Raw genomic sequence first — 22,268 nt, 5'->3', positions numbered from 1 at the left:
GGCCTGACAGCAGATTGCAAAAGGCAGATTTTTCTGTGTGTCAGCCAAAACAGATGTAAATATTCCTGGCCTTCTTACTCGATTTAAAAACAAAGAAAAAATATAGCTGTAAAACCTAGTAGCCTTCTTTCTTTGTTGAAAACTATGTTTAAATAAGTGTTGCTGTTTAACTCGTACGCTGCAAGGATTCCCCCTTCTGCCTGAAAATTCCTCAATGTAGGGTCTTACAGCGATAGTCCATTTTTAAAAATAGGTAGCTGGGGCTATTCCCAAGAGGAAGAAGCTGTGGATTTACAGGGAAACTGATTCCAGTGTAAGAAAAAGGAAGCAGATATTCAAGCTCACCTGATATGCACAACAGCGATGACACTTTTCGCTAATGAAAGACAAGACACAGTTAAATTGCCAACCTTCCCACTTTGGGAGTTTACCTAAAGAGGCCAGAACTTTAGATGAAATGAGACAAATCAAAGCTAAATTCTGTTACAGAATTCTCCTACTCTCTACTTTTGTCTGAAGATCTCCTGAGAAAGACCACCAGTCTCAGATCTAGGTGCAAACTGCCTTGTTAGAACAGCTTTGATATTATAATAAAAAGTAAATAAAAATGGTGAAAGAGCATGCCTGGAAAATGTGTAACAAACTTGTGTAGCTGAAGCAGAAAGTCTTGTGAGGAACTGAATTAAACAAATAAAGGGTTTGCAGTATCTTGTGGTATACCAGGTATTGTACAGTTGGTGCTGAAAGAGAGCAGGTGCTGTCCCAGCTCATTTATGACCTAGGACTAGAACAGAGAGAACAGCTGGGGGGGGGTTGAGGGGGGGAGAGAACAAAACCCCCAAGGACAGTAGGAAGAACACATGCAAAACAGGGGCTTTAAAGGAGAAGGAAAACTTTGATATCTTCACAGTGAGCAAGATGACACAATTTCTATTGGCTTTTAAATAGATTTGAAAACACTGCCTATTACATACAGTCCAAGCAGTAAGCAGTTAGCATTTTATAGTAGTCTCAGTCTAACAGGCATATGAAATGCCAGTGGGAAAAAGCAAGAGGCAAAACCGTAGAGCTCCCTCAAGTTTATTTCTTCTATCATTTGAAGATACTCACTGGAGCACACAGAGCCTGTATCACAGTGAGAACTGCCATGCATCTGAGGTGAGTAAGCTCTCTGGTGAGTGACAAAGAAAAACTTTTGCTGTTATTTTTCTGAATCATCTGTTATCTTGTGCTAAGCACTTTAAAACTGATTCTTGCGACAAATCAGGCAAATACCAAGGAGCACCCAGTCTAATGGCAAATCTGGAACTCTTCCCAGGCTCCGTATGAGCCAAGCGTCAATGAGCACACACTAGACTACTGTTGCTCACGCATCCTGAACAGTCATTGCAACGAATCACTCTTCACCATGCATTCCAGAGCGACTCTGGCAAATATTTGTCTACTAAACATTTGGTCCTGTTACTACTGATATGGCAGTAATCTGTTACCAGCCAACTTTTCCTTCAAGGGACATAAAATGCAGATGATGTTGAGGAAGAAATCCTGAAGAACAGTGTGTAAATATTTAATATGCTTTTCCTAAGCACTACCAAGGTGTATGTAAATGACCATGTATTATGTAGAGGCCAAGTAATCTGGCTTCATTCAGAGCTGGAATGGAAGGAATAAAAAAGGAGAGTTGAAGATTGAAGGAAACCTGAAATCTAAGGTAACAATACCATTGGCAAGGAATATAGCAGCTTCTTTTCTTCAGACTAGCCTCAGGCCATTTCATTCTGGTGTCATTCTGGTTGAGGCCAGCCAGCCAAAGGCCACACATCATAAAAATATGTTCACAAGCAATCTGTTTCCCCCCTGGGTTCTTAACCAGCACACAGGAAAGCTTCCATTTAAAAATCATTTTATTATTAACATAATCTTCCCATTTAGCCAAGTGTGGGTCACGTATAAGGAATGTTGGTAAATATTCCATTTGAGGCTTCTTTTTACATATTTCCATTGATAAATAAACTCTGAATTCACATAAAAAAGTTAAACTTAAATAACTAATATATTTTTTGTAACAGGCATACATTGGTAAAATATAAATATTCTTGTACTCAGCTTTTGCTCTAAATAGAGATAACAGTTAGCCACACATCACAGTTATCAACAACTGAAAACGAGAACTCAATTGATTTGCTGGCCTGGACTAAATTAGAGATGGAAACAGAAATTTCATATTTTGACTTTGGGTGAAAAGAGGTTGAGAGGCAGGAAGAGAACAGCTTCATTAACAGCCTTGTTAAAAATAGTCTGCTCTGCCACTGAATTCTAACTTATTCTACATTTGGTAGTTGATTCCATTATAACTTTATGTAACACTCAAGTATCACTAACAAAATATGGCACATCATCCATGAACAATATAACAATGTTTTAAAACTACCAGGGCAAAAACATAAGCAGTATGAATGATTTGGTTCTGGCTAGTCATTTTGTCCTCTCAGCCTAACGTTAATATATTGCATCATGTCACTGTTTTGGCCACTTTCCGCAAAAGACTGGAATTTGTTACCTGTAGCTCAAACTAACCAGTTACCAGGCAGCTTGATACACTGAGTTTCCTCACCCAGAAGTCAGACCAAAATCGGTTGATCAAGGTGCCCTCTCAAAGGACTCTTGGAATAATGGTAAAAGGGACCACAGGACTGCTAGCTTCAAGCTCTAGTGCTGTCAGGAAGCATTCGGTTGCAGCATCATCATTGCCTTGAGCCTGCAGCACCTCCCCCAAGCCATTCCAGACCTCGTGGGCTGTGGAGTTCACCTGAACGGCATCTCGGAGAATCTTCTCTGCCAAGCTATAGCGCCCAAGCTGGTGAAGTATCAGAGCCTGCAAGAAAGCAAAGGAAAACTGGTTGAGATTGGCCACTAGGAGTTTCCAGAAGCTCAAATGATATGTCACAACATAAATAAGTGTAGGTAGTGCTTGGGTTCCAAGTGTTATAGGCTATATAACGATTTTTATTTTTTAGTTTTTTATTAGAGAAATAACCTGAAGCAGGACTGGAGCAGGCTACTGCACACCAAGGAGTCAAGTGCCTCTGCATAGGAAACAGAGACACAGAAATTAAAAAACCTGAGTTGAAGAACAAAAACCCACCCAAGCACCAAAAAGCATTAAGTACTTGAGATTCATATGTTGGAAGGCCTCCTGAAGTGTGTGCCCTGAAGTGTTTGTGTCCTGCCTGCACATTTCAGCACCCAGCTCATGCCTTATAACAGCTGAGATTGTACACGCGACATCATCAGCTCTCAGGGACTGCAGTAACAGAACCAAGTGGGCAACACCCATTGTATTTGATTCAACCTCCGGAACAGGAAATGTGCTGGGACTAATACTGCACCAGCAGTGTATAAAGGTCCAGCAGGCAGATAACTTCCTAAGGAGCTTCCTAGACACAGATTCTCTGTCTTGCTCTGTGGGATGGGATCCAATTCAACACCACATGATCCAAGAGGATGTCCAAACCCACTAGAATATGGGCTGAATGAGGCAGCGGGAATCTCCATCCAGCATATTCAGCTATGTGGAACGACCATGTGAGAAAGTTTTTTTCCAGGATTATAATAATCTTAATGATGTTACACATTTTTACCTTGTGATTCCATATTGCAAAATGCTTATGGACCCCAAATCTTTGTTCTACAGAGAGTTCTGATTAGATGCTTACAGATTCCATCTCAGCCCCCACTCCTTGGACCATTTCTCTCTGTACCTCTGTCCCTCAAATTCTTACCAACCTAAGTGCCGATGATTAGAAAGTAGTGAAATTCTATGCAACCCCTGAATTATTCATCATATATTTCTGGAATTCTGCCCACGAGGCTGACTTTCAGTATGGACTGACTGCTAAATCCATCCTATAGAGAAAGGGAGCAGACCACACTATGAAGAATCATAAAACAGTTAGGGTTGGAAAGGACCTTAAGATCATCAAGTTCCAACCCCCATGCCATGGGCAGGGACACCTCACACTAAACCATGTCACCCAAGGCTCTGTCCAACCTGGCCTTGAACACTGCCAGGGATGGAGCATTTACCACTTCTTTGGGCAGCCCATTCCAGTGCCTCACCACCCTTACAGTAAAGAATTTCTTCCTTATATCCAATCTAAGCTTCCCCTCTTTAAGTTTTGACCCGTTACCCCTTGTCCTGTCACTACAGTCCCTAATGAAGAGTCCATCCACAGCATCCCTATAGGCCCCCTTCAGATGCTGGAAGGCTGCTATGAGGTCTCCACGCAGCCTTCTCTTCTCCAGGCTGAACAGCCCCAACTTTCTCAGCCTATCTTTATACGGGAGCTGCTCCAGTCCCCTGATCATCCTTGTGGCCCTCCTCTGGACTTGTTCCAAGAGTTCCATGTCCTTTTTATGTTGAGGACACCAGAACTGCACACAATACTCCAAGTGAGGTCTCACAAGAGCAGAGTAGAGGGGCAGGATCACCTCCTTCAACCTGCTGGTCACACTCCTTTTGATGCAGCCCAGGATACAGTTGTCTTTCTGGGCTGCAAGCGCACACTGAAGCTGGCTCATGATCATTTTCTCATCGACCAACACCCCCAAGTCCTTCTCCTCAGGGCTGCTCTGAATCTCTTCTCTGCCCAACCTGTAGCTGTGTCTGGGATTGCTCCGACCCAGGTGTAGGACCTTGCACTTTGCTTTGTTGAACTTCATGAGGTAGGCATCAGCCCACCTCACAAGCGTGTCAAGGTCCCTCTGGATGGCATTCCTTCCCTCCACTGTATCAACCGAACCACACAGCTTGGTGTCATCGGCAAACTTTCTGAGGGCGCACTCAATCCCACTGTCCATGTCAGCAACGAAGATGTTGAACAAAGACCGGTCCCAACACCGATCCCTGAAGGACACCGCTCGTTACTGGTCTCCAGCTGGACATGGAGCCCTTGACCACAACTCTTTGGGTGCGGCCATCCAGCCAGTTCTTTATCCACCGAGTGGTCCATTCATCAAATTGATGTCTCTCCAATTTAGAGACAAGGATGTCATGTGGGACAGTGTTGAACGCTTTGCATAAGTCCAGGTAGATGACATCAACTGCTCTACCCCTGTCCATCAGTTCCGTAGACACATCATAGAAGGCCACAAAGTTGGTCAGGTATGATTTCCCCTTAGAGAAGCCAAGCAGATGTTCTCACATAAGGGCTTTTTCTGGTTCTGGATTTTTTTGAGCTGTCAAGTGAGTCAGCATTTTCAGAGCAAGTTAACAGTACTTCCAATCCAAAAATTAGGTAACTTTCAGGGTCACTGATTTTTCCCTACAGGAAAGTGATTGTCAGTGACTAGTAGGTATCAGATGTGAAACTACAAAAAATGAAGCAGAGAAGAGGAATATATAAAGGTGGTGTGGCTGCATGCACCTAACCTTAGTAAAATTAAAATGTTCTTAATTTTTGAGACAAGATTCTCCAATTAATTTTTAAAAATCTTTTTTTTTCCGTGTGCATTTGTATATTTTATACTAATTAAACATGAGTTCTCTGAATACTTTTTTCCAGCAAATAATCCAGTTAACTTTCCCCTTTTGCTAAAGATACAAGCTGTTCTTTTCAAGTTTAGAGGAAACAGCCAAATTTTGCAGACAGAAGCTTGTTGATGGAAACAGAAACACGTTATGTCACATCTGCCCTATTCTGTACAGAAAAAAAGTGCAGCTGAGATTTTCCAGGTGATAGAACTAGAGCAAATACTAGCTGTTTGTTTGCTGTTAGTTTTTTCTAAGAATATAAGACATTTAGCACTAGTGAAGGAACCACTCTTGCATGAGCAATCAGGTCCCATCCTGTACCCTCATGTTTTGAGGGCACAGCTTTTTAGAGCGAGAATCTCTCAAAAGTCAAGTCTTTCACTGGTGTTTCAGGCTTGGATGGTATGAAGACTCCTGCCTTAGGTAGCAACACTAGCACAACGAGCTTTGCTTCCCAAGAACCAATGGAGAGAAAATGGGACTTGTTTCATGCAGAGCATCAAAAGGACAGTGATATTTGACCACTTATCTGTGAGCTGAGCTCAAACAAGCCATCTAGAGAAAGAAGTCATAGTACCCTCTGATTCATTAACTCTCTCAAAACAGTGGTCAGATGTCACACATTTTGAGTGTCTAGTTTGCAATTCCCTTCCTGGAAGACTTCATTAAAATTCGGAGACACGGAACATTTAAAATTGTTTTCAGTCCTTGCCTGACTTTGCTCTATTAAGCATTACACTACAGACCACAGGCAGAAGGAGCAGGCATGTCTATTGAACAGCAACATCCTTCAGTGACCTCACACCATCACCCATTCAAGAAAATTGACCTCCAGTTTACCAGATGTCAGCATATACTTGATCTCTGTACTGGACCCTTCAGGAAAAACAAAACAAAAAAAACCCCAAACATTAAAAAACAAAACATAAAAGAAAAAAATCCCTATATTCCACCTCCTTCTCAAACAAAACTCCTCTAAGATTTCCCAGAAATCAATACAAATTATCCTAGTCCTTCGCTGTGTATTTTCCTTTGTTTCCTAACTGGAAACAAAATCTTAAAGCTACCAGTTCTGGTGTTTACTTATTTAGCAGCAGATGCACGGACAACATTTATCTGCAGAATAATGTTAGGTCTCTTGCTTTATGGCTGGATATGGGCTTGAACAACACATCAACTCTGCAGAAACACAGAGGGGTACCTAAGTGACATATGGCTCACACCTTCAGACTTGCCATGTTAATTTAAATTAAAGAGAATGCCTTTTTTGCATATCCTCCTTATAAACAGGCAAGCAAACTTTAAAAGAAAAAAAAATAGGGAATATAGAACCTGAATCAATTAGGAAAACTGCTTTATTATCATTTGAGTAAACAATAAGAAATGCTAGTAGGAAAATACCCACTCTACAAAAGATGATGAAAACAGTACGCTCCTAAGGAATCACACAAATCTAACGCAATCTATTTGTTCTTTGTACATTTTTAAAATGCCACGGTACTTGACAAAGGTGTTGGCATCCTGCTAGGATAATCTCCACTAGCTCTTTCACATGAAGACCAACAAATTTATGCCATTTGCTCTAACAATTATAAAAGCCTCTAAGGTGTGTTGGCCTCTTCATTTTGTATCCCAATACAAGTTTTGTTTATTAGTTTACCATGTGTTTGGTTTGCTGTGAATTTTGGGGTTCTTTTGGTTTTTGGTTGTTTGTTGTTTGTTTGTTTTTTTTTTTTGCAAAGCACTGATTCCCCTAAATGTGTTATGACTTCCAGCTTTAGTCTGTTCAGGATGTCTTTATGTTGTAAACTCTCTCAGCAAATCTTACTTTTCTTTTAGCCAGTTCTACATTGCAGAGGTTGATTTTGTAACTCAAAAAGCTCTAGTAGAAAGCTCTAATCAGAAGTGGCACAGGCAGAAAGTTAAGAGAATCTCCGAAGAGACTTTTCTGTGTCATCAGCACAAGAAGTGAAAGCAGTGCTTCATCTCTCCGACTCACTGATATTTATACCAGTCACTTTGCATAATCAACAGTCCTCAGCTTTGTGGAGTTCAGATGCTATCTGCTCAAGGAAAGGTCAACAGCCCTTTTACGGTGCCCAGGCCATCATCGGGGCTCAGCAGCGAGTAACAGGGAGTTTTCAATTTTGACAGCCTACAGGGTCTGGCTTTCTGAAAAAAGAGTACTCCTGTGTGCTGCCTGCAGCAGGGAGGTTCTGTAGTCACTACAAGCAAGGTTCTACATAAGCTTCACATCAGAACGGAACAAAACCCTCTAGGAATTACTAAAAAGAAGGGGAAAGTGCTTCCAACTTTCTTCTCTACCACAGGTTATTTTCAAGGTCTTGATTCTTTCCTCATTCAGTCTGGAGTCACGTGCCTCCCTGCAGTTGGGCAGTGATTTTACATGTTTCCTTGCTCAATCATCACCCTTACTCTCCATTTTATATTGCCCCACATACAAACTGCTATTCTTTGCTTATTTTGCCAAAGCATCTGCCCAAGGATTATTTTTATAATGCCAAGCCAAGCAGGGCCCAACCCCTGACTGAAGGCCCTTGGCACTGTTGTCAAAACAGAAGTAATTTGTTATTTATTACTCAATATCTCCTAGGTACCTACACAAATACAGCCCAGAAAAACAGCTATTGAGTCTGAACAGACAGATATATCTTACTGTACCATCCAAAACATCTGGTTGAATAACCTTCATTTATACTTAGCTTCCATGAGTTAAGGAACAGGGATTATATCCTCTGTATTTTGGATACTGTCTCGGGACTAATCATGTTTAGTGTTTAAATTAATAACACATCACAAGAATTATAAGAGTAATGACAGAACTGGAAAACAAAAAGAGGATACAATATAGAAAGCAACAGGCTGATCATGAGAACTAAAAAAACAGAAATATGGCAGAAGTCAGTAAACCAGGGTGGAAAAAACCACAATGGTAACACAGTTCTGAAGCACAGTAGAAGCCTGTCAACCAAGCAGCTTGGGACAAATACTTGGGTATATGAGGAGGCCACAGGATGACAGTGTGAAAAGATGCCAGTGTGAAAGACTAGAAGTCAACTGACATAAGAAGAAGTTTCCAACAGGGAGGAAGACAACAGAGACTTTAGCAGCTGTGCTGTACACAGCTACAGCAGGGCCTCCTCTGGCACCTTGGGTAGCCTCTATTCAACACAAGTATTCAAACTGGAACAGAAAATTACTGTTGAGATGATCAATTAAAAAAATCCCACTTTACAACAGGAGACTAACAGACTTAGTGTGTTTAACCTAGCAAATCAAAAACTGAGAGGAGATGAAGTTACTTGCTATAAAAACAGTAGAGAGCAGAATAGAAAAAAACTATTTTAGTTAGAGAATAATGTTGGCACAAGAATAAATGCGTATAAATTGGCTGTAAGCTTACAAACCAAGAAAAAGGGTGAAAGCATTGCTGGCAATTGGAGCAGAGAGATTTTGGCACAGCCTAGCAGGGCGCAAAATGGTGTTAAAGACTACATCCTACGGGAAAAGCTTGAATGCTCTGATGGTTATGAGGAGAAGATTTGTCTAAAGGATCCAGGGGGCTTCCACTACTCCTGTTCCAATACCAGGTTCTCCCTCAACTGCATTGAGAGTGATAATATTTTCATGCCTATATAATATTACTACTTGATGTTTCTGTTGCAAGAACAACTTTCTTTGGATCCCTTGGGTTACACTAAAGAAACAGGTGCAGAGAAATGTCCAACTAACGAACAAAAAGATTAAAAGCAAAAATATGGTAGGTATCCAGATTATTTCTGAAAGAAGAAAAGTAGCATAACAAAACTAATGGGATTTGGAAATCTTCAAATCTACATGGCCTTTTTTAAAAAAGCAAACAAGCCAAATCCCTCACCATATTCAAAGTCTTTTGGGCACAAAAATATGCATAATGGAATTTTCAAATATCATGTTTAATCAGGTTTCACTTCAAGAGGACCTAAATCGTTACTCCACCTACGTAACTTTCAATATGCCATTACATATCTATTTGTATCCTGGATAAACAAGATATCTTTAAAATTTGATCTATGGTGATGGCACAATAAAACCAGTAATTACAATTAATACCTTCTTCAATAAGCCAGAATTATATTTTGCTATGTATTGGACATGTCAAAATTATATTTTGGCATAGTTATTTTTCCCTTCTACATGTTATTTCTCATTAGCTACAAGTAAGCATTTTTAAAAAGGAAAACATTCAAATGAATCCTAATTTCCAAATGCAGCTTTGCATAGTGTTCAATAACCCTCAGTTACCAAATACTTCATTATTTATTAATAAAATATAATCTCGTAGAATCTGAACAATGTGATACAGTAAGCAATTGTATAAAGCCATAAATGTTTAAATGAGTGTGCGGCATAGCCTGCACTGAAGTCTTTTCTGCAACAGGCTTTCCCTCTTTTCAAATTAACTTGTCATAATTATTAACCAAAAAGTCAATGGAAAACACACATCTAGAAAAATAAACATGGGACAGAAATGGAAAAATACTTAAAAAACTAATTCTGATTTTGAAAGCACAATAAACCCTCGCCTTTTCGAGGAGTCCAGTAAGGTCACTTTTTTTTTTTTAGTTGCTTTCAGACAAATGAGAAGTTAACAGTCCAATTTTTTTCCAGAGAATGGACTTTTAAAAAATTAAAGCCACAACTGTCACCCAACCGTATGTCTCACCAACCCAGAGCTTTATTGTGCTAAACAAGATTTGCAATAACTGCCAAAAAAAAGAGGTAACACTGCAAAGAACCCTGTAGTTTCTTCAGCGTGGTGTGACTAAAAGGTTTCTGCTCACGAGGTGGTTTTCTTAAGGTTTAATTGTCTGAATATTCTCCAACCCCTCCTAAAAATTAAACAGTTACCAATCTCAACAGAAGCACCACTTGAGATCTTCACCTTTACTCATTTGATTTCAAGCGGAACAATTTAATTTTCTCTAAGAAATATATATATTATAGGCTGGAGATATTCTCAAAACCAATGTAATGAGTACAATTGATTTCAAAGTGGAAAAAATATAATGGGAACTTGAACCACGAATGCATTTGCACTTTACTTTCTTTAGGGGATGCCGAGCTCTCAGCACTGAACTCTTGTAACTCTGCAGAGAAGTAAACTGGCAACTGAGAGAAGTGGATAGTATGAGAAAAAGGAATGTGGCTGACCTAACATGCAAAAAAGAGTCAGAGACACTCACCATGCTAAAAAATTGCAGCCTGCTGATCTGCAGAAGACTCAACAATGGAGATTTGATATTTGAGATTGAGATACTAATACTCAGTTTTTCCTAGTAGGTCTACTACATGACCGGTAGAGCTTCTGAATTTGTATAAAGCAGACCTTTTTTAGCTAAAAAATATACCAGAGCTAAAAGTTTCCCTTGCAAAAACAAGAGCTATAAGAAAACATTATAAGTATATGAAAACAAAAAATGGACTGATCTTGCTTTTAATGATGAAAGCAGAGAGACAGAACAACAATAGAAACACTACTTGCCTGATGATCTGCTCAAGCCGAATAAGCTAGTAGCTGCAAATGTATAACTGGATATAGAGCTATATGGATGTGGAAAATACTAGGGTTTTTTAAGTTACAACAAAAAGGCCTAAAGAACTCACTACCTCCAACTCCCCAGTAATTTCCCAGCTTTCTATTTAATTTTTTTAAACAAGTCCCAACCTGCCTAAAAGAGAATCAACTTTCAACTGTGGTATGCAGAAAGATGTGATAGAACATCCCATCTTGTCTAAAAAACTTGAAAATCAAGGATTATGACCATAACCAGTTATGAAACTTAATATGCAATGTATGCATTGCAAATCCATAGGCACTGTAATTTTAGCATCTCAAGACTGCCCCTTGTTGCATGCTGCTTTTTCAGCCTGTTTTGCATGTGTTAAGGTGGTTGCTATTTTCAAGCAAATCTATCAAACTTGAAGGTTTACCAGAGACATGACACTGTTATGCTATAATAATGAAACAGAAGTGCTAGAAAGGCAAATAAGAATTTTTGCTGCTAGAGGATGTAGGAAAGCTGCTAGGATGGCTAAGGCCTCCTTGGAATTAAAGCTGGCGAGAGGGGTCAAGGACAGCAGAAAGAGCTTTTTCAAATACATGGCAGGTAAAACTAACACCAGAGGCAATGTAGGCCCGCTGATGAACGGGACGGGTGCCCTGGTGACTGAAGATACAGAGATGGCAGAGTTACTGAATGACTTCTTTGTCTCTGTCTACTCTGCTGGAGGCAGTCCTGAAGAGCCCTGTACCGCTGAGACCCCGGATGAAGATAGGTCAACGGAGCGGTCTGCCTTAGTCGATGAGGAATGGGTTAAAGACCAGTTGAGCAATCTGGATATCCATAAATCCATGGGTCCAGATGGGATGCACCCGCGGGTGCTGAGGGAACTGGCTGAGGTCATTGCTAGACCGCTCTCCATCATCTTTACCAAGTCTTGGGAAACGGGAGAGGTGCCTGAGGACTGGAGGAAAGCAAATGTCACTCCTGTCTTCAAAAAGGGCAAGAAGGAGGACCCGGGTAACTATAGACCGGTTAGCCTCACCTCCGTTCCTGGGAAAGTGATGGAACACCTTATACTTGGTGCCATCTTAAGGCATATCAAGGATAAGAGGGTTATGAGGGGCAGTCAACATGGCTTCACCAAGGGGAAGTCGTGCTTGACCAATCTTGTAGCCTTTTATGAGGAAATAACACGGTGGATGGATGATGGTAGAGCGGTGGATGTGGTCTACCTCGACTTCAGCAAAGCGTTTGACACGGTCTCCCACAGCATCCTTGCGGCTAAATTGAGGAAGTGTGGTCTGGATGATCGGGTAGTGAGGTGGACTGTGAACTGGCTGAAGGAGAGAAGCCAGAGAGTTGTAGTCTATGGGGCGGAGTCTAGTTGGAGGCCTGTATCTAGTGGAGTGCCTCAAGGGTCGGTACTGGGACCAGTATTATTTAATATATTCATTAACGATTTAGATGAGGGAATTGAGTGTACTATCAGCAAGTTTGCTGATGACACTAAGCTGGGAGGGGTGGCCGACACGCCGGAAGGCTGTGCTGCCATCCAGAGGGACCTGGACAGGCTGGAGAGCTGGGCGGGGAATAACTTGATGAAATATAACAAGGGAAAGTGTAGAGTCCTGCATCTGGGCAGGAACAACCCCAGGTTCCAGTATAGGCTGGGGAACGACCTGTTAGAGAGCAGTGTAGGGGAGAGGGACCTGGGGGTCCTGGTGGACGACAGGGTGACCATGAGCCGACACTGTGCCCTTGTGGCCAAGAAGGCCAATGGCATCCTGGGGTGTATTAGAAGGGGGGTGGTTAGTAGGTCGAGAGAGGTCCTCCTTCCCCTCTACTCTGCCCTGGTGAGACCTCATCTGGAATATTGTGTCCAGTTCTGGGCCCCTCAGTTTAAAAAGGACAGGGACCTGCTGGAGAGAGTCCAGCGCAGGGCAACTAAGATGATTAAGGGAGTGGAGCATCTCCCTTATGAGGAAAGACTGAGGGAGCTGGGTCTCTACAGTTTGGAGAGGGAGCTGGGTCTCTAAGTTTGGAGAAGAGGAGATTGAGGGGTGACCTTATTAGTGTATATAAATATATAAAGGGGGAGTGTCACGAGGATGGAGCCAGGCTCTTCTCAGTGGCAAACAATGAAAGGACAAGGGGTAATGGATACAAATTGGAGCACAAGAGGTTCCACTTAAACCTGAGAAGAAACTTCTTCTCAGTGAGGGTGACGGAACACTGGAACAGGCTGCCCAGGGAGGTTGTGGAATCTCCTTCTTTGGAGACATTCAAGACCCGCCTGGACACGTTCCTGTGTAACCTTATCTAGGTGTTCCTGCTCCGGCAGGGGGATTGGACTAGATGATCTTTTGAGGTCCCTTCCAATCTCTAACCTACTGTGATACTGTGATACTGTGAATTTATCATGACATATGGAAAAATAAGTAAAATTCTGCAGCTGATACTTCCCATCCCCTGTGATAAAAATACATATTTTAAATGTATTCTACAATCAACATTTTACACTTACGTAAAGTGAAGTGGCACGGTATTTATATACTGTGCTCTCCTATTTTTGTTTTAGCTGATGAATTTGTGTTGAAACATGTCCCTCTAATGGAAGTATGACTTTGCACAATAAATCATTTATTAACTCCTTCTTTCAAAGGCATATGTACCAAGAACAGTTGCATGGTTAGTCACTGTAAGTAACTGTTCTTTGCAAGTGAGAAAAAATTGTGACATAGTGCATCAGTTCAAAATAAGCCATTCCATCAAAAAAAAAAAAAAGATGAATAAACATAATTCTATGCTTGTAATTACAGACACACATGCATTTTAATGCAAGGATTTTGAAGGGTATTCATATTAGAAGGTTTAAAACCAACTGGATTGACTACCAACATTTATAAGTAAAGATATTTTTCTGTAAAAGAAAGAAATCCATATTCTTTTTAATTGGAAAATAAACTGTATGTATGTAACTTGCTTCCAAAATGCAGAATACAAACCAATTTATCTTGCTTTCTCTAATAATACAATTCTTTTGAATCATAAAAAGTGTGTTTCTTCAAATATTTTCACAATAAAACTTCCTAGCAGCTCAGTATGGATTTTTTTAAATGAGGACATCCAGCTAATAATACTACATCTGATCACTCACTAAACCAAACCAAAGCAACTGATAGGTGGTGACCTTGGCAGGGGGGTTGGGATAGATGATCTTCAGAGGTTCCTTCCAACCCTAACAATACTGTGATTCTGTGATGAATTAACACGAACTAGTACCTGTGAGTGAGAAAAAAGCCAGCACTTTTGTTCATTGCCCATCCCAAACCACTGTCTGCTCTACGTGTCCCTTCCTGCCTGTCCCCCAACTTGCCTCCCTCACTCCCGGCACCCTGTGTCACTGCTGAAGCAAGCTCCCACCCCCAGTTTGTTATTTCTTTACCCTTCCCCCAATGCCAACATACCCCCTGAGGTATCCAGTTGCTTCCCCTGCTGCAAAACACTCGTTGCTAGGAGAAAACCTACTGCTTGGCAACAGATTTTTAAAACAACAACTTTGGCTTTGTTACACACTGAACTTTACATTGCCAGCATGAAATAACGAACCCGTGTCCTTGTTAGCGCATCTGTGTATTTATAACCCCTTGAAAATGACTGACCCCTTACAAAAGGGATGTGCTTGCCTTTTAGTTTGTTACCGTTCACAGCTGATAATGCAGAAAGGTTCAAAACAAAAGTTTTGGGTTTTTTTTTAGTTGCTGATTGTAGCCTTCCACTGAAGTGGAAGCTCCTGGGCAGGAGCTGTCCTGTTAGGACAACATGATCTTGCAATAGTCTGCTGTAATTTTGATTTACACTTTATGTGAACATTCTAACCGCTTATAAAAACATTCCATGACCATCACACTATATTGTGAGAACTAATTTGACTAGCAAGCATGTTGGTAACAAGACACTAATGGAGTGAAAGAGCAAGTGACTTCAGAGATTATCTAACTTTTCATCTCCATCTGAAAATTACAAGGCCCCATTTTTCATTAATGACAGTTTTTCCTAAAAAATCACAATGAACACACTGGTGATATGTGGCTGCTGGAAACAGTAACTAGAAAAATTGATCAAATGTTCTAATGAAGAAATCAATCTGAAGCCAGGAGAATAGCTTGTGCATCAAAGAAAAATCAAGAGTTGTAGATCCAGTTACTAGGTTCTGTAGTTCAAATTTGTAACTAGTAGAACTGTCAGGCTTCAGACTGAATACTTAGGAGATCCTTAGCTAGATTGTCACTAGTGAAAACTTGCACTTGTAGTCCATACTTACACACATTCAATGCTACACAAACTAGAACTTGTCTGAACTTCTGAGACTATGGAAAAGGAATCAGAACTGAATGATACTCTTCTGAAGTACCTTTTTTGCATTTATGCATGTGCATTTCTCTCAGATATTCTGACAAACGCTGTGTTAAACATTCAGAGATAGAACAGCAGTATAAAAGATGACCAGTACTTTCATTACTAAAACAAAACAGAAATTCAAAGATTAAAGCACATTATTCACATTTTTATTCCTTCTGCCCTTAGCCAAAGAGACTTCTGCATATACATACATATGCTATAACTACAGTTAATGTCACTGTTTCGGAAGTGTTGACACAACAGCAGCGCATTCTACACTGGCATTGCAGTAACCTCTAAGAAGAGGAGGTTATTTTTAATATAGGATTAATAACTATATTTTTATAGCATCCCAGGAAATGAACCGTTTCCTCCCCCCAAAAAAGCAGATGTGAACTGCCATCTGCTCCTCAGCCTCAACACAGTAAAAGGGGAAAAGCTATCCTCACAGAAGCTTGCATAAACCTCCCTGCATGAGAGAGAATGAACCCTCTTTCTCCCCTCCATGGACTCTTAAGTGAAAGGCAGAAGTTGTAGGTAGCCTGCTAACCTGTCAGTCTGACAGGACAGCTGCCAGCAGGCCTGTCTTTAAGGGAAGGCTATTTTGAGCATGAAGTGAAGACATACCTCCCATCTGTGCACCATCAGGCGGAGATCAGAAGAGCCAAACCCTAACCATTGGTTAAGAAAGGACTTTTAGCACTTTCAGAAAAATAAAACAAAACACTTCTTTATATACCAACTTAGCTTTCACAAAACCTGAAGTTAAATATAATGAAAACTAAGGAAAAAAGTGGTGGACAATTAAAGAGAGAAATCCAAACAGCAATATTTGAAAAATCACGGCAGTCAGGTGAAGCTCCTGATGACTGAAAAAAGGGTAATATAAACCCCATTTTCAAGAAGGGGAAAATGGATGACCCAGGGAATTGCAGACCAGTCAGTCTCACCTCTGTGCCTGGCAAAATCTTGGAGCAGATTCTCCTGGAAGGCATGCTAAGGCACATGAAAATCAACAAGGTGCTTGGTGACAGCCAGCATGGCTTCAAAGGGGAAATCCTGCCTGACCAATTTGATGGCCTTCTATGATGGGGCTATGGAACTGATGGACAGGGGTAGAGCAGTTGATGTCATCTACGTGGACTTGTGCAAAGCATTCAACACAGTCCCACACGACATCCTTGTCTCTAAATTGGAGATACATCAATTTGATAGGTGGACCACTCGGTGAATAAACTGGCTGGATGGCTGCACGCAAAGAGTCGCGGTCAAGGGCTCAATGTCAGGCTGGAGACCAGTTACAAGTGGTGCCCTCAGGGACTGGTGTTGGGACCGGTCTTGTTTAACATCTTTGTTGGTGACGTGGATAGTGGGATTGAGCGCGCCCTCAGCAAGTTTGCCAATGACACCAAGCTGTGTGGTTCGGTTGATACGCTGGAGGGAAGGAATGCCATCCAGGGACCTTGACACCCTTGAGTGGTGGGCTGATGCCTACCTCATGAAGTTCAACAAAGCAAAGTGCAAGGTCCTACACCTGGGCACTCCTTGGCACAGGGCAATTCCAGGCACAGCTACAGGCTGGGCAGAGAAGAGATTCAGAGCAGCCCTGCAGAGAAGGACTTGGGGGTGCTGGTCGATGAGAAAATGAACATGAGCCGGCAGTGTGCGCTTGCAGCCCAGATAGCCAACCGTATCCTGGGCTGCATCAAAAAAAGCGTGACCAGCAGGTCGAAGGAGGTGATCCTGCCCCTCTACTCTGCTCTCATGAGACCTCACTTGGAGTATTGTGTGCAGTTCTGGTGTCCTCAACATAAAAAGGACATGGAGCTGTTGGAGCAAGTTCATAGGAGAGCCACGAGGATAATTAGGGGACTGGAGCACCTCCCATATGAAGACAGGCTGAGAAAGTTGGGGCTGTTCAGCCTGGGGAAGAGAAGGCTGCTTGGAGACCTCATAGCAGCCTTCCAGTGTCTGAAGGGGACGCACAAGGATGCCAGAGAGGGACTCTTCATTAGGGACTGTAGCGACAGGACAAGGGGTAATGTGTTTAAACTTTAAGAGGGGAAGTTCGGGTTAGATACAAGGAAGAAGATCTTTACTGTGAGGGTGGTGAGGCACTGGAATGGCCTGCCCAAAGATGTGGTAAATGCTCCATCCCTGGCAGTGTTCAAGGCCAGGCTGGACAGAGCCTTGGGTGACATGGTCTAGTGTGAGGTGCTCCTCCTCACAACAAGGGGTTGGAACTTGATGATCTTAAGGTCCTTTCCAACCACAAGTATTCTATTACTCTGCAATTTTGGAAAACAAAACAAAACCAACATTAAAAATAATTTACACCCCCCCCCAAATTAATGTAACCCCCCTAACATTTATGTACCTCAAAAAATCAGCTTTTGCTAATACTGATCTGGAAGCAAACAGATGAATACAATTAAGTATCACGTTCCTTTTACTATTCAACTCCATATAAGACTATCAGGTTTTCTCACAACTATGTTTTTGGGAATTATTGTTAATTTTTTATTTAAAACTTATAAAAAATAAGGTATTTTCCATTTAATTAACATCAGCTCAGAAGAGCCTTCTTAGGTGATTCATTTTGCTCCCTTGTTGTTACAGAAAACCTAAGCACAGGATTTCTTGTTCCACAGTGTTTAGACTATAAGTGCTAGGAACCTCTCCAAATCATCTACCTAAATTTTTCCCTAGCCAGTTTGCTTTCATTTGCTCCAGTGCTAAAGTCACCTAGACTTTTTTGATTACGCATATTCCTCTCATGTCTACAAGGAGCATATATTATTATTGAAGTTTTCTGCTCCTCCCAGGAAACGCTCCAGAGACCTTCCAGTGCTACAGTTCAGTCACCTCAGTGTTCACTGTGTATTAAGATAACATCGACACAAAGCTACAGGCCAGTTTTGTCATTCAGTCACTTTACTTGGGATTACAAGAGAATCACAGGACCAGGCTGGGAGGAATCCCTAAGTGAAACCTATGCTTTAGTTCCCACTGAGGGCATAAATGCCCTATTGTCCAGCCTCAGCTGGTTTTACTGGGCATGGCAGTCTCCATATTCTGGATGCATGTAGCAACCAGTGGAGCATGAACACCACCATCTTCCATAAGGGAAGGAGAAATCTGTAGGCTTACAAGATTAATGGTGAGACTGCACTGTTGACAAGATGATAGCATTGATAACTGCAGCAACATGGTATCTTCTGTTGGGCCCAGCCAACTCATGAACAATGAATTTTCTTGTAGAAAAATGGAGATATAGCTCAGATCAACTAGTATCTCAGCTTTTTGTCCTCCCCTGTAATTTCTACACCCAGTCTACCCCTTACATTTTGTATTTGTTAAAACCATCATATTTCTTTTTCTGAAGGCTCTGCAAGTCTTACTTTTAATCAAACTGACACGTTGCTCCTGCGACTGCTCTTCCCAAGTAGAAGCAGCATATTAACTACCCTACAATCTTTTGTTAACTTAGGTTTCACTAAATATTACTGGTCTAGTGAGATTTGCTACTTCATCTACTAGTTCTTCCAGAATTGTGGCAAATTGCCCCATACTCTTCCACCAGCATGTCCTTGACACCATTTCCATAACTGCATTTCCACTACTAATTTCACCTTTGCCATCCACAATAAACATTACATTCCTGTTACAGACTGAGGCAAAACACGAGTTTAATGTGGTTATAGTTTAAAATGGTTACCCATCATTGCACTGAATGACACAGCATGTTAAATCATATGCTGTGGTTGGTTTATGGCTCATGAATTCCAAATTCCAAACTGTATAATAAATTAGTGCATAATGTTGGAACACGCAGAAAAAGCATAATTCCAAATGCCATTTCTCTCTCAGTCCTTTCCTTTGGCTTACTACTGGCAGCTGACAAGCAGCTGAAGCAGATTTGAATCCTGCTTCCCAGAATGTCAGAATCTTGTCCATTTCAGTCACTTTCTAGTTCACTGGAGCACAGTTGGCAGCAAGAATACAAGGATGTCAGAAAAGACACTCCCACACAAAGCTAGGATTTGATCAGAATAAGCAAACTAGGAGCTAATGCTCACTGAGTGAAGAGCTGAAATGCAGAGTGGCAGCTTCCACTTTCAAGGGTAAGAACTGCAGCAACAGCATGGGTTTGGTGTGGAAGGTGGGATTTCTGGAACGTAAGGTGGTCACTGAGTCTACAGCACAATACAAATATTTTCTACCAGCTATTGTATTAAACATTCACAGATTTTATCTTCAGCAAAAATATTCATATATAAATGTTACATTAAAGCAAATCTAATGCACATGACAGAAAACCTGCACCTACTAATAAAACCTCTTCAATTTTAAGAAGCTTAGGGTTTGATTCTGCAGCAATGAGATGAGTTTGGATGCCCAGGCTAAAGCTACATCATTTATTTTCAACAAAGATCACCAGCTGCTCACACTACCTTAAAGGAAGTTAAGTTTGACACATCAATTATTTTAATAGATCTGACAGCGTTCCATACTGTTTTAGACTTTATATCAAGAACAGTTATTTCTGGCAGATGTAACCTACCAAATTCTGGCTAGGCATTCAATTAACATGACAAAGCATCATCACACTGCAATTGTGTCATAGCATTTCATTGCCCTCTGGTAAGTCTTTGGGTCCATGACCCTCATAATGCCATCTGTTCTGATGCCATTGTGGCTATCACTTTTTCAAATGGTCATAAATTAAAAACCAGACAGAATCCCAAAGAAGCGATTGTCAGCTGTCAGGACAAACTGTAACAAGGACCATGAAAAAAAGGGAAATTGAAACGCCTCTGCAGTTAATAGAGGTTCACTTGTCTTTAACGTTTGTAACCACATCTGCCTTAATTTGTTACATCCCCCCTTTAGCAAAAAATGGTTTTGTTTTTAAATTACAGAATATACTTTTTAAACTATGTTTTTATTTTAAATTACTTATTTAAAGGTAGCAAAAACAACTTACCAGCAGAGAATGGAAATAGCAGTCCTCTTTTTTAGTAGGTAAGATCACCTCTGATAGAAAGCAAGTATTTTTCTAAAGTGCTAACACAATCTTTGTCCATGTAGATTTAGAGTTCTGAAACTATTTTCACACAGTGTATTGTACAGAAGAAATTTTGAATCATAGAATCAGCAAGGTTGGAAAAGACCTTCAAGATCATCAAGTCCAACCGTTCTCCAGCATTAACAAGCCCTAAACCATCTGCATGATTTTTTAAAAATGTCTATTTCCATAGCCCTTTACTGATAAGGTCTTTATAAGGCAATTCACTACTTGGTCTAAGTATGTTATGCTAACTAAAGCAATGAAGCAGAATACAGCATGTATATTCTGGAATAAAGTTAACTTTTAACAGCTATCTTCAAAAGCACTGACTGTAATAAAGCCTGGTTTGGTTTTCTAATGACTGTGTCTTTTATCCCTGCAGCAGAGAATCTACAAATTCTCCCTCTCAAGTGTATTTGCTAATATCTAATAAAAACCTGAAATGACGAAACAGCCTCGGTAGCCTGTCCTCCTGCCTCTATTTTTGTTATACTTGCACAAGCCCAGATGACTCTTTTTTTATTATTAGCATTTTTATTTTTGTATCATTCCTTCTTCCGTCCAGATGAAACTGGCTAAAGAATTGAAAAGCTATGAGGGCAAAGCTGACAAACACACACACAAACAATGATTTCCTAATTTCCTAAGGATGTTGGTCTTAAACAGCAAGCTCAAGATGTGTGATCTAAACAGTGTACCAGTAGTGGCTAAAGGAGATTGAACACACTGTGCTGCAACAAATTATTTCACCAGCATCACTGATTAAAAAGACTAATCAATGAATTAAAACCCAGAAAGAAATTTAACTTGAAAGTTAACTTTTGATATATCCATAAAGGAAACATTCCTCACTTCAGTTATGAAGTTTAGTTCCTGGAATAAGAGGGAAACATTTAAGAACTCCGGGATTTTTCATCAAAGTATTTAAAAAAAAAAGCAAAGAATCAAATGCCTAGAGCCTAATAGGCCTACTACACCATGCTATATTGCTCAAGTATTCTGGGTAGTGCCTTTCCTTGCAGTGCTTAGTTTGTAACAATGTTCATGTTTTTATATTTCTGCCAAGTAAGTGCTTTGCTAATGAACTACTTTGCTTGGTTCATCTGAGCAGTACTAAAAGACTGAAGATATCTTCCAGGTCAAATGCTTTATGTGAAGATACGTGGCTCTTGAGCATGAACTCTCCATTTTTCTATTCTATTTTCATTTTCATTTCTCCATTTTTCAACTATTCTATGATTCTGTGATTTTTACATCTCAGTATTTTGCTAATACTTCTTTTCCTTTCAGCTCTATGTTAGTTCTTAAGACAGAAAAGCTGGTTCTAAAAGCAGCATTAAATACAATGTAAGGGCAATTTCTTGAAAGCTAGATTTCTTGAATCACCACAACAGTATCTATTATAATGCAGGATCTCTCAGATTTGTGTGAAAAAGCCACATGTATAAACTACGTATTTCAGGGCAGAGCTTAGCAGAAAGAAGCTGTAATGCATTGTTACGTGCAGAGCTTTTCCAGTTTCCCAAACTCTGATAAGTGCATCTTAGTACAAAACTACATTTAACTTCAACATCTGGAAAATAACAAGTATTTATAGCCATTCTGACAAAGTTCAAGGTATTAAACTACCCTGTCTTGTATACCTCCCACTAATCACATTGTGGGAGTACAGAGTTACAGTTTGTTACAGATCTCC

At 40.6% G+C, this 22,268-nt stretch overlaps 1 protein-coding gene across 4 annotated transcripts in view; it reads right to left on the bottom strand.

Moving 5' to 3' along the window:
• Positions 1-1,886: 1,886 nt before the first annotated feature.
• The window catches only part of TTC7B (tetratricopeptide repeat domain 7B), a 145,998-nt gene continuing 125,616 nt past the window's right edge, over positions 1,887-22,268 (bottom strand). For all 4 annotated transcript variants that reach the window (XM_061359930.1, XM_061359932.1, XM_061359931.1 and 1 more), the window contains one exon: positions 1,887-2,875. In XM_061359930.1, the coding sequence (XP_061215914.1) occupies positions 2,654-2,875 (222 nt within the window). In that variant the 3' untranslated portion in view covers positions 1,887-2,653. The remainder of the gene's footprint in view (positions 2,876-22,268) is intronic.

This window comes from Neopsephotus bourkii, unplaced genomic scaffold (genome assembly GCF_033783945.1).
Source record: "Neopsephotus bourkii isolate Nb327-2 ecotype Australia unplaced genomic scaffold, CSIRO-AGI_Nbou_v1 NB_998, whole genome shotgun sequence".
NCBI classification, from domain to species: Eukaryota; Metazoa; Chordata; class Aves; order Psittaciformes; family Psittacidae; genus Neopsephotus; species Neopsephotus bourkii.
Note: the sequence above shows the minus strand (reverse complement) of the source record. Positions and strands in the feature narration are given on the sequence as shown.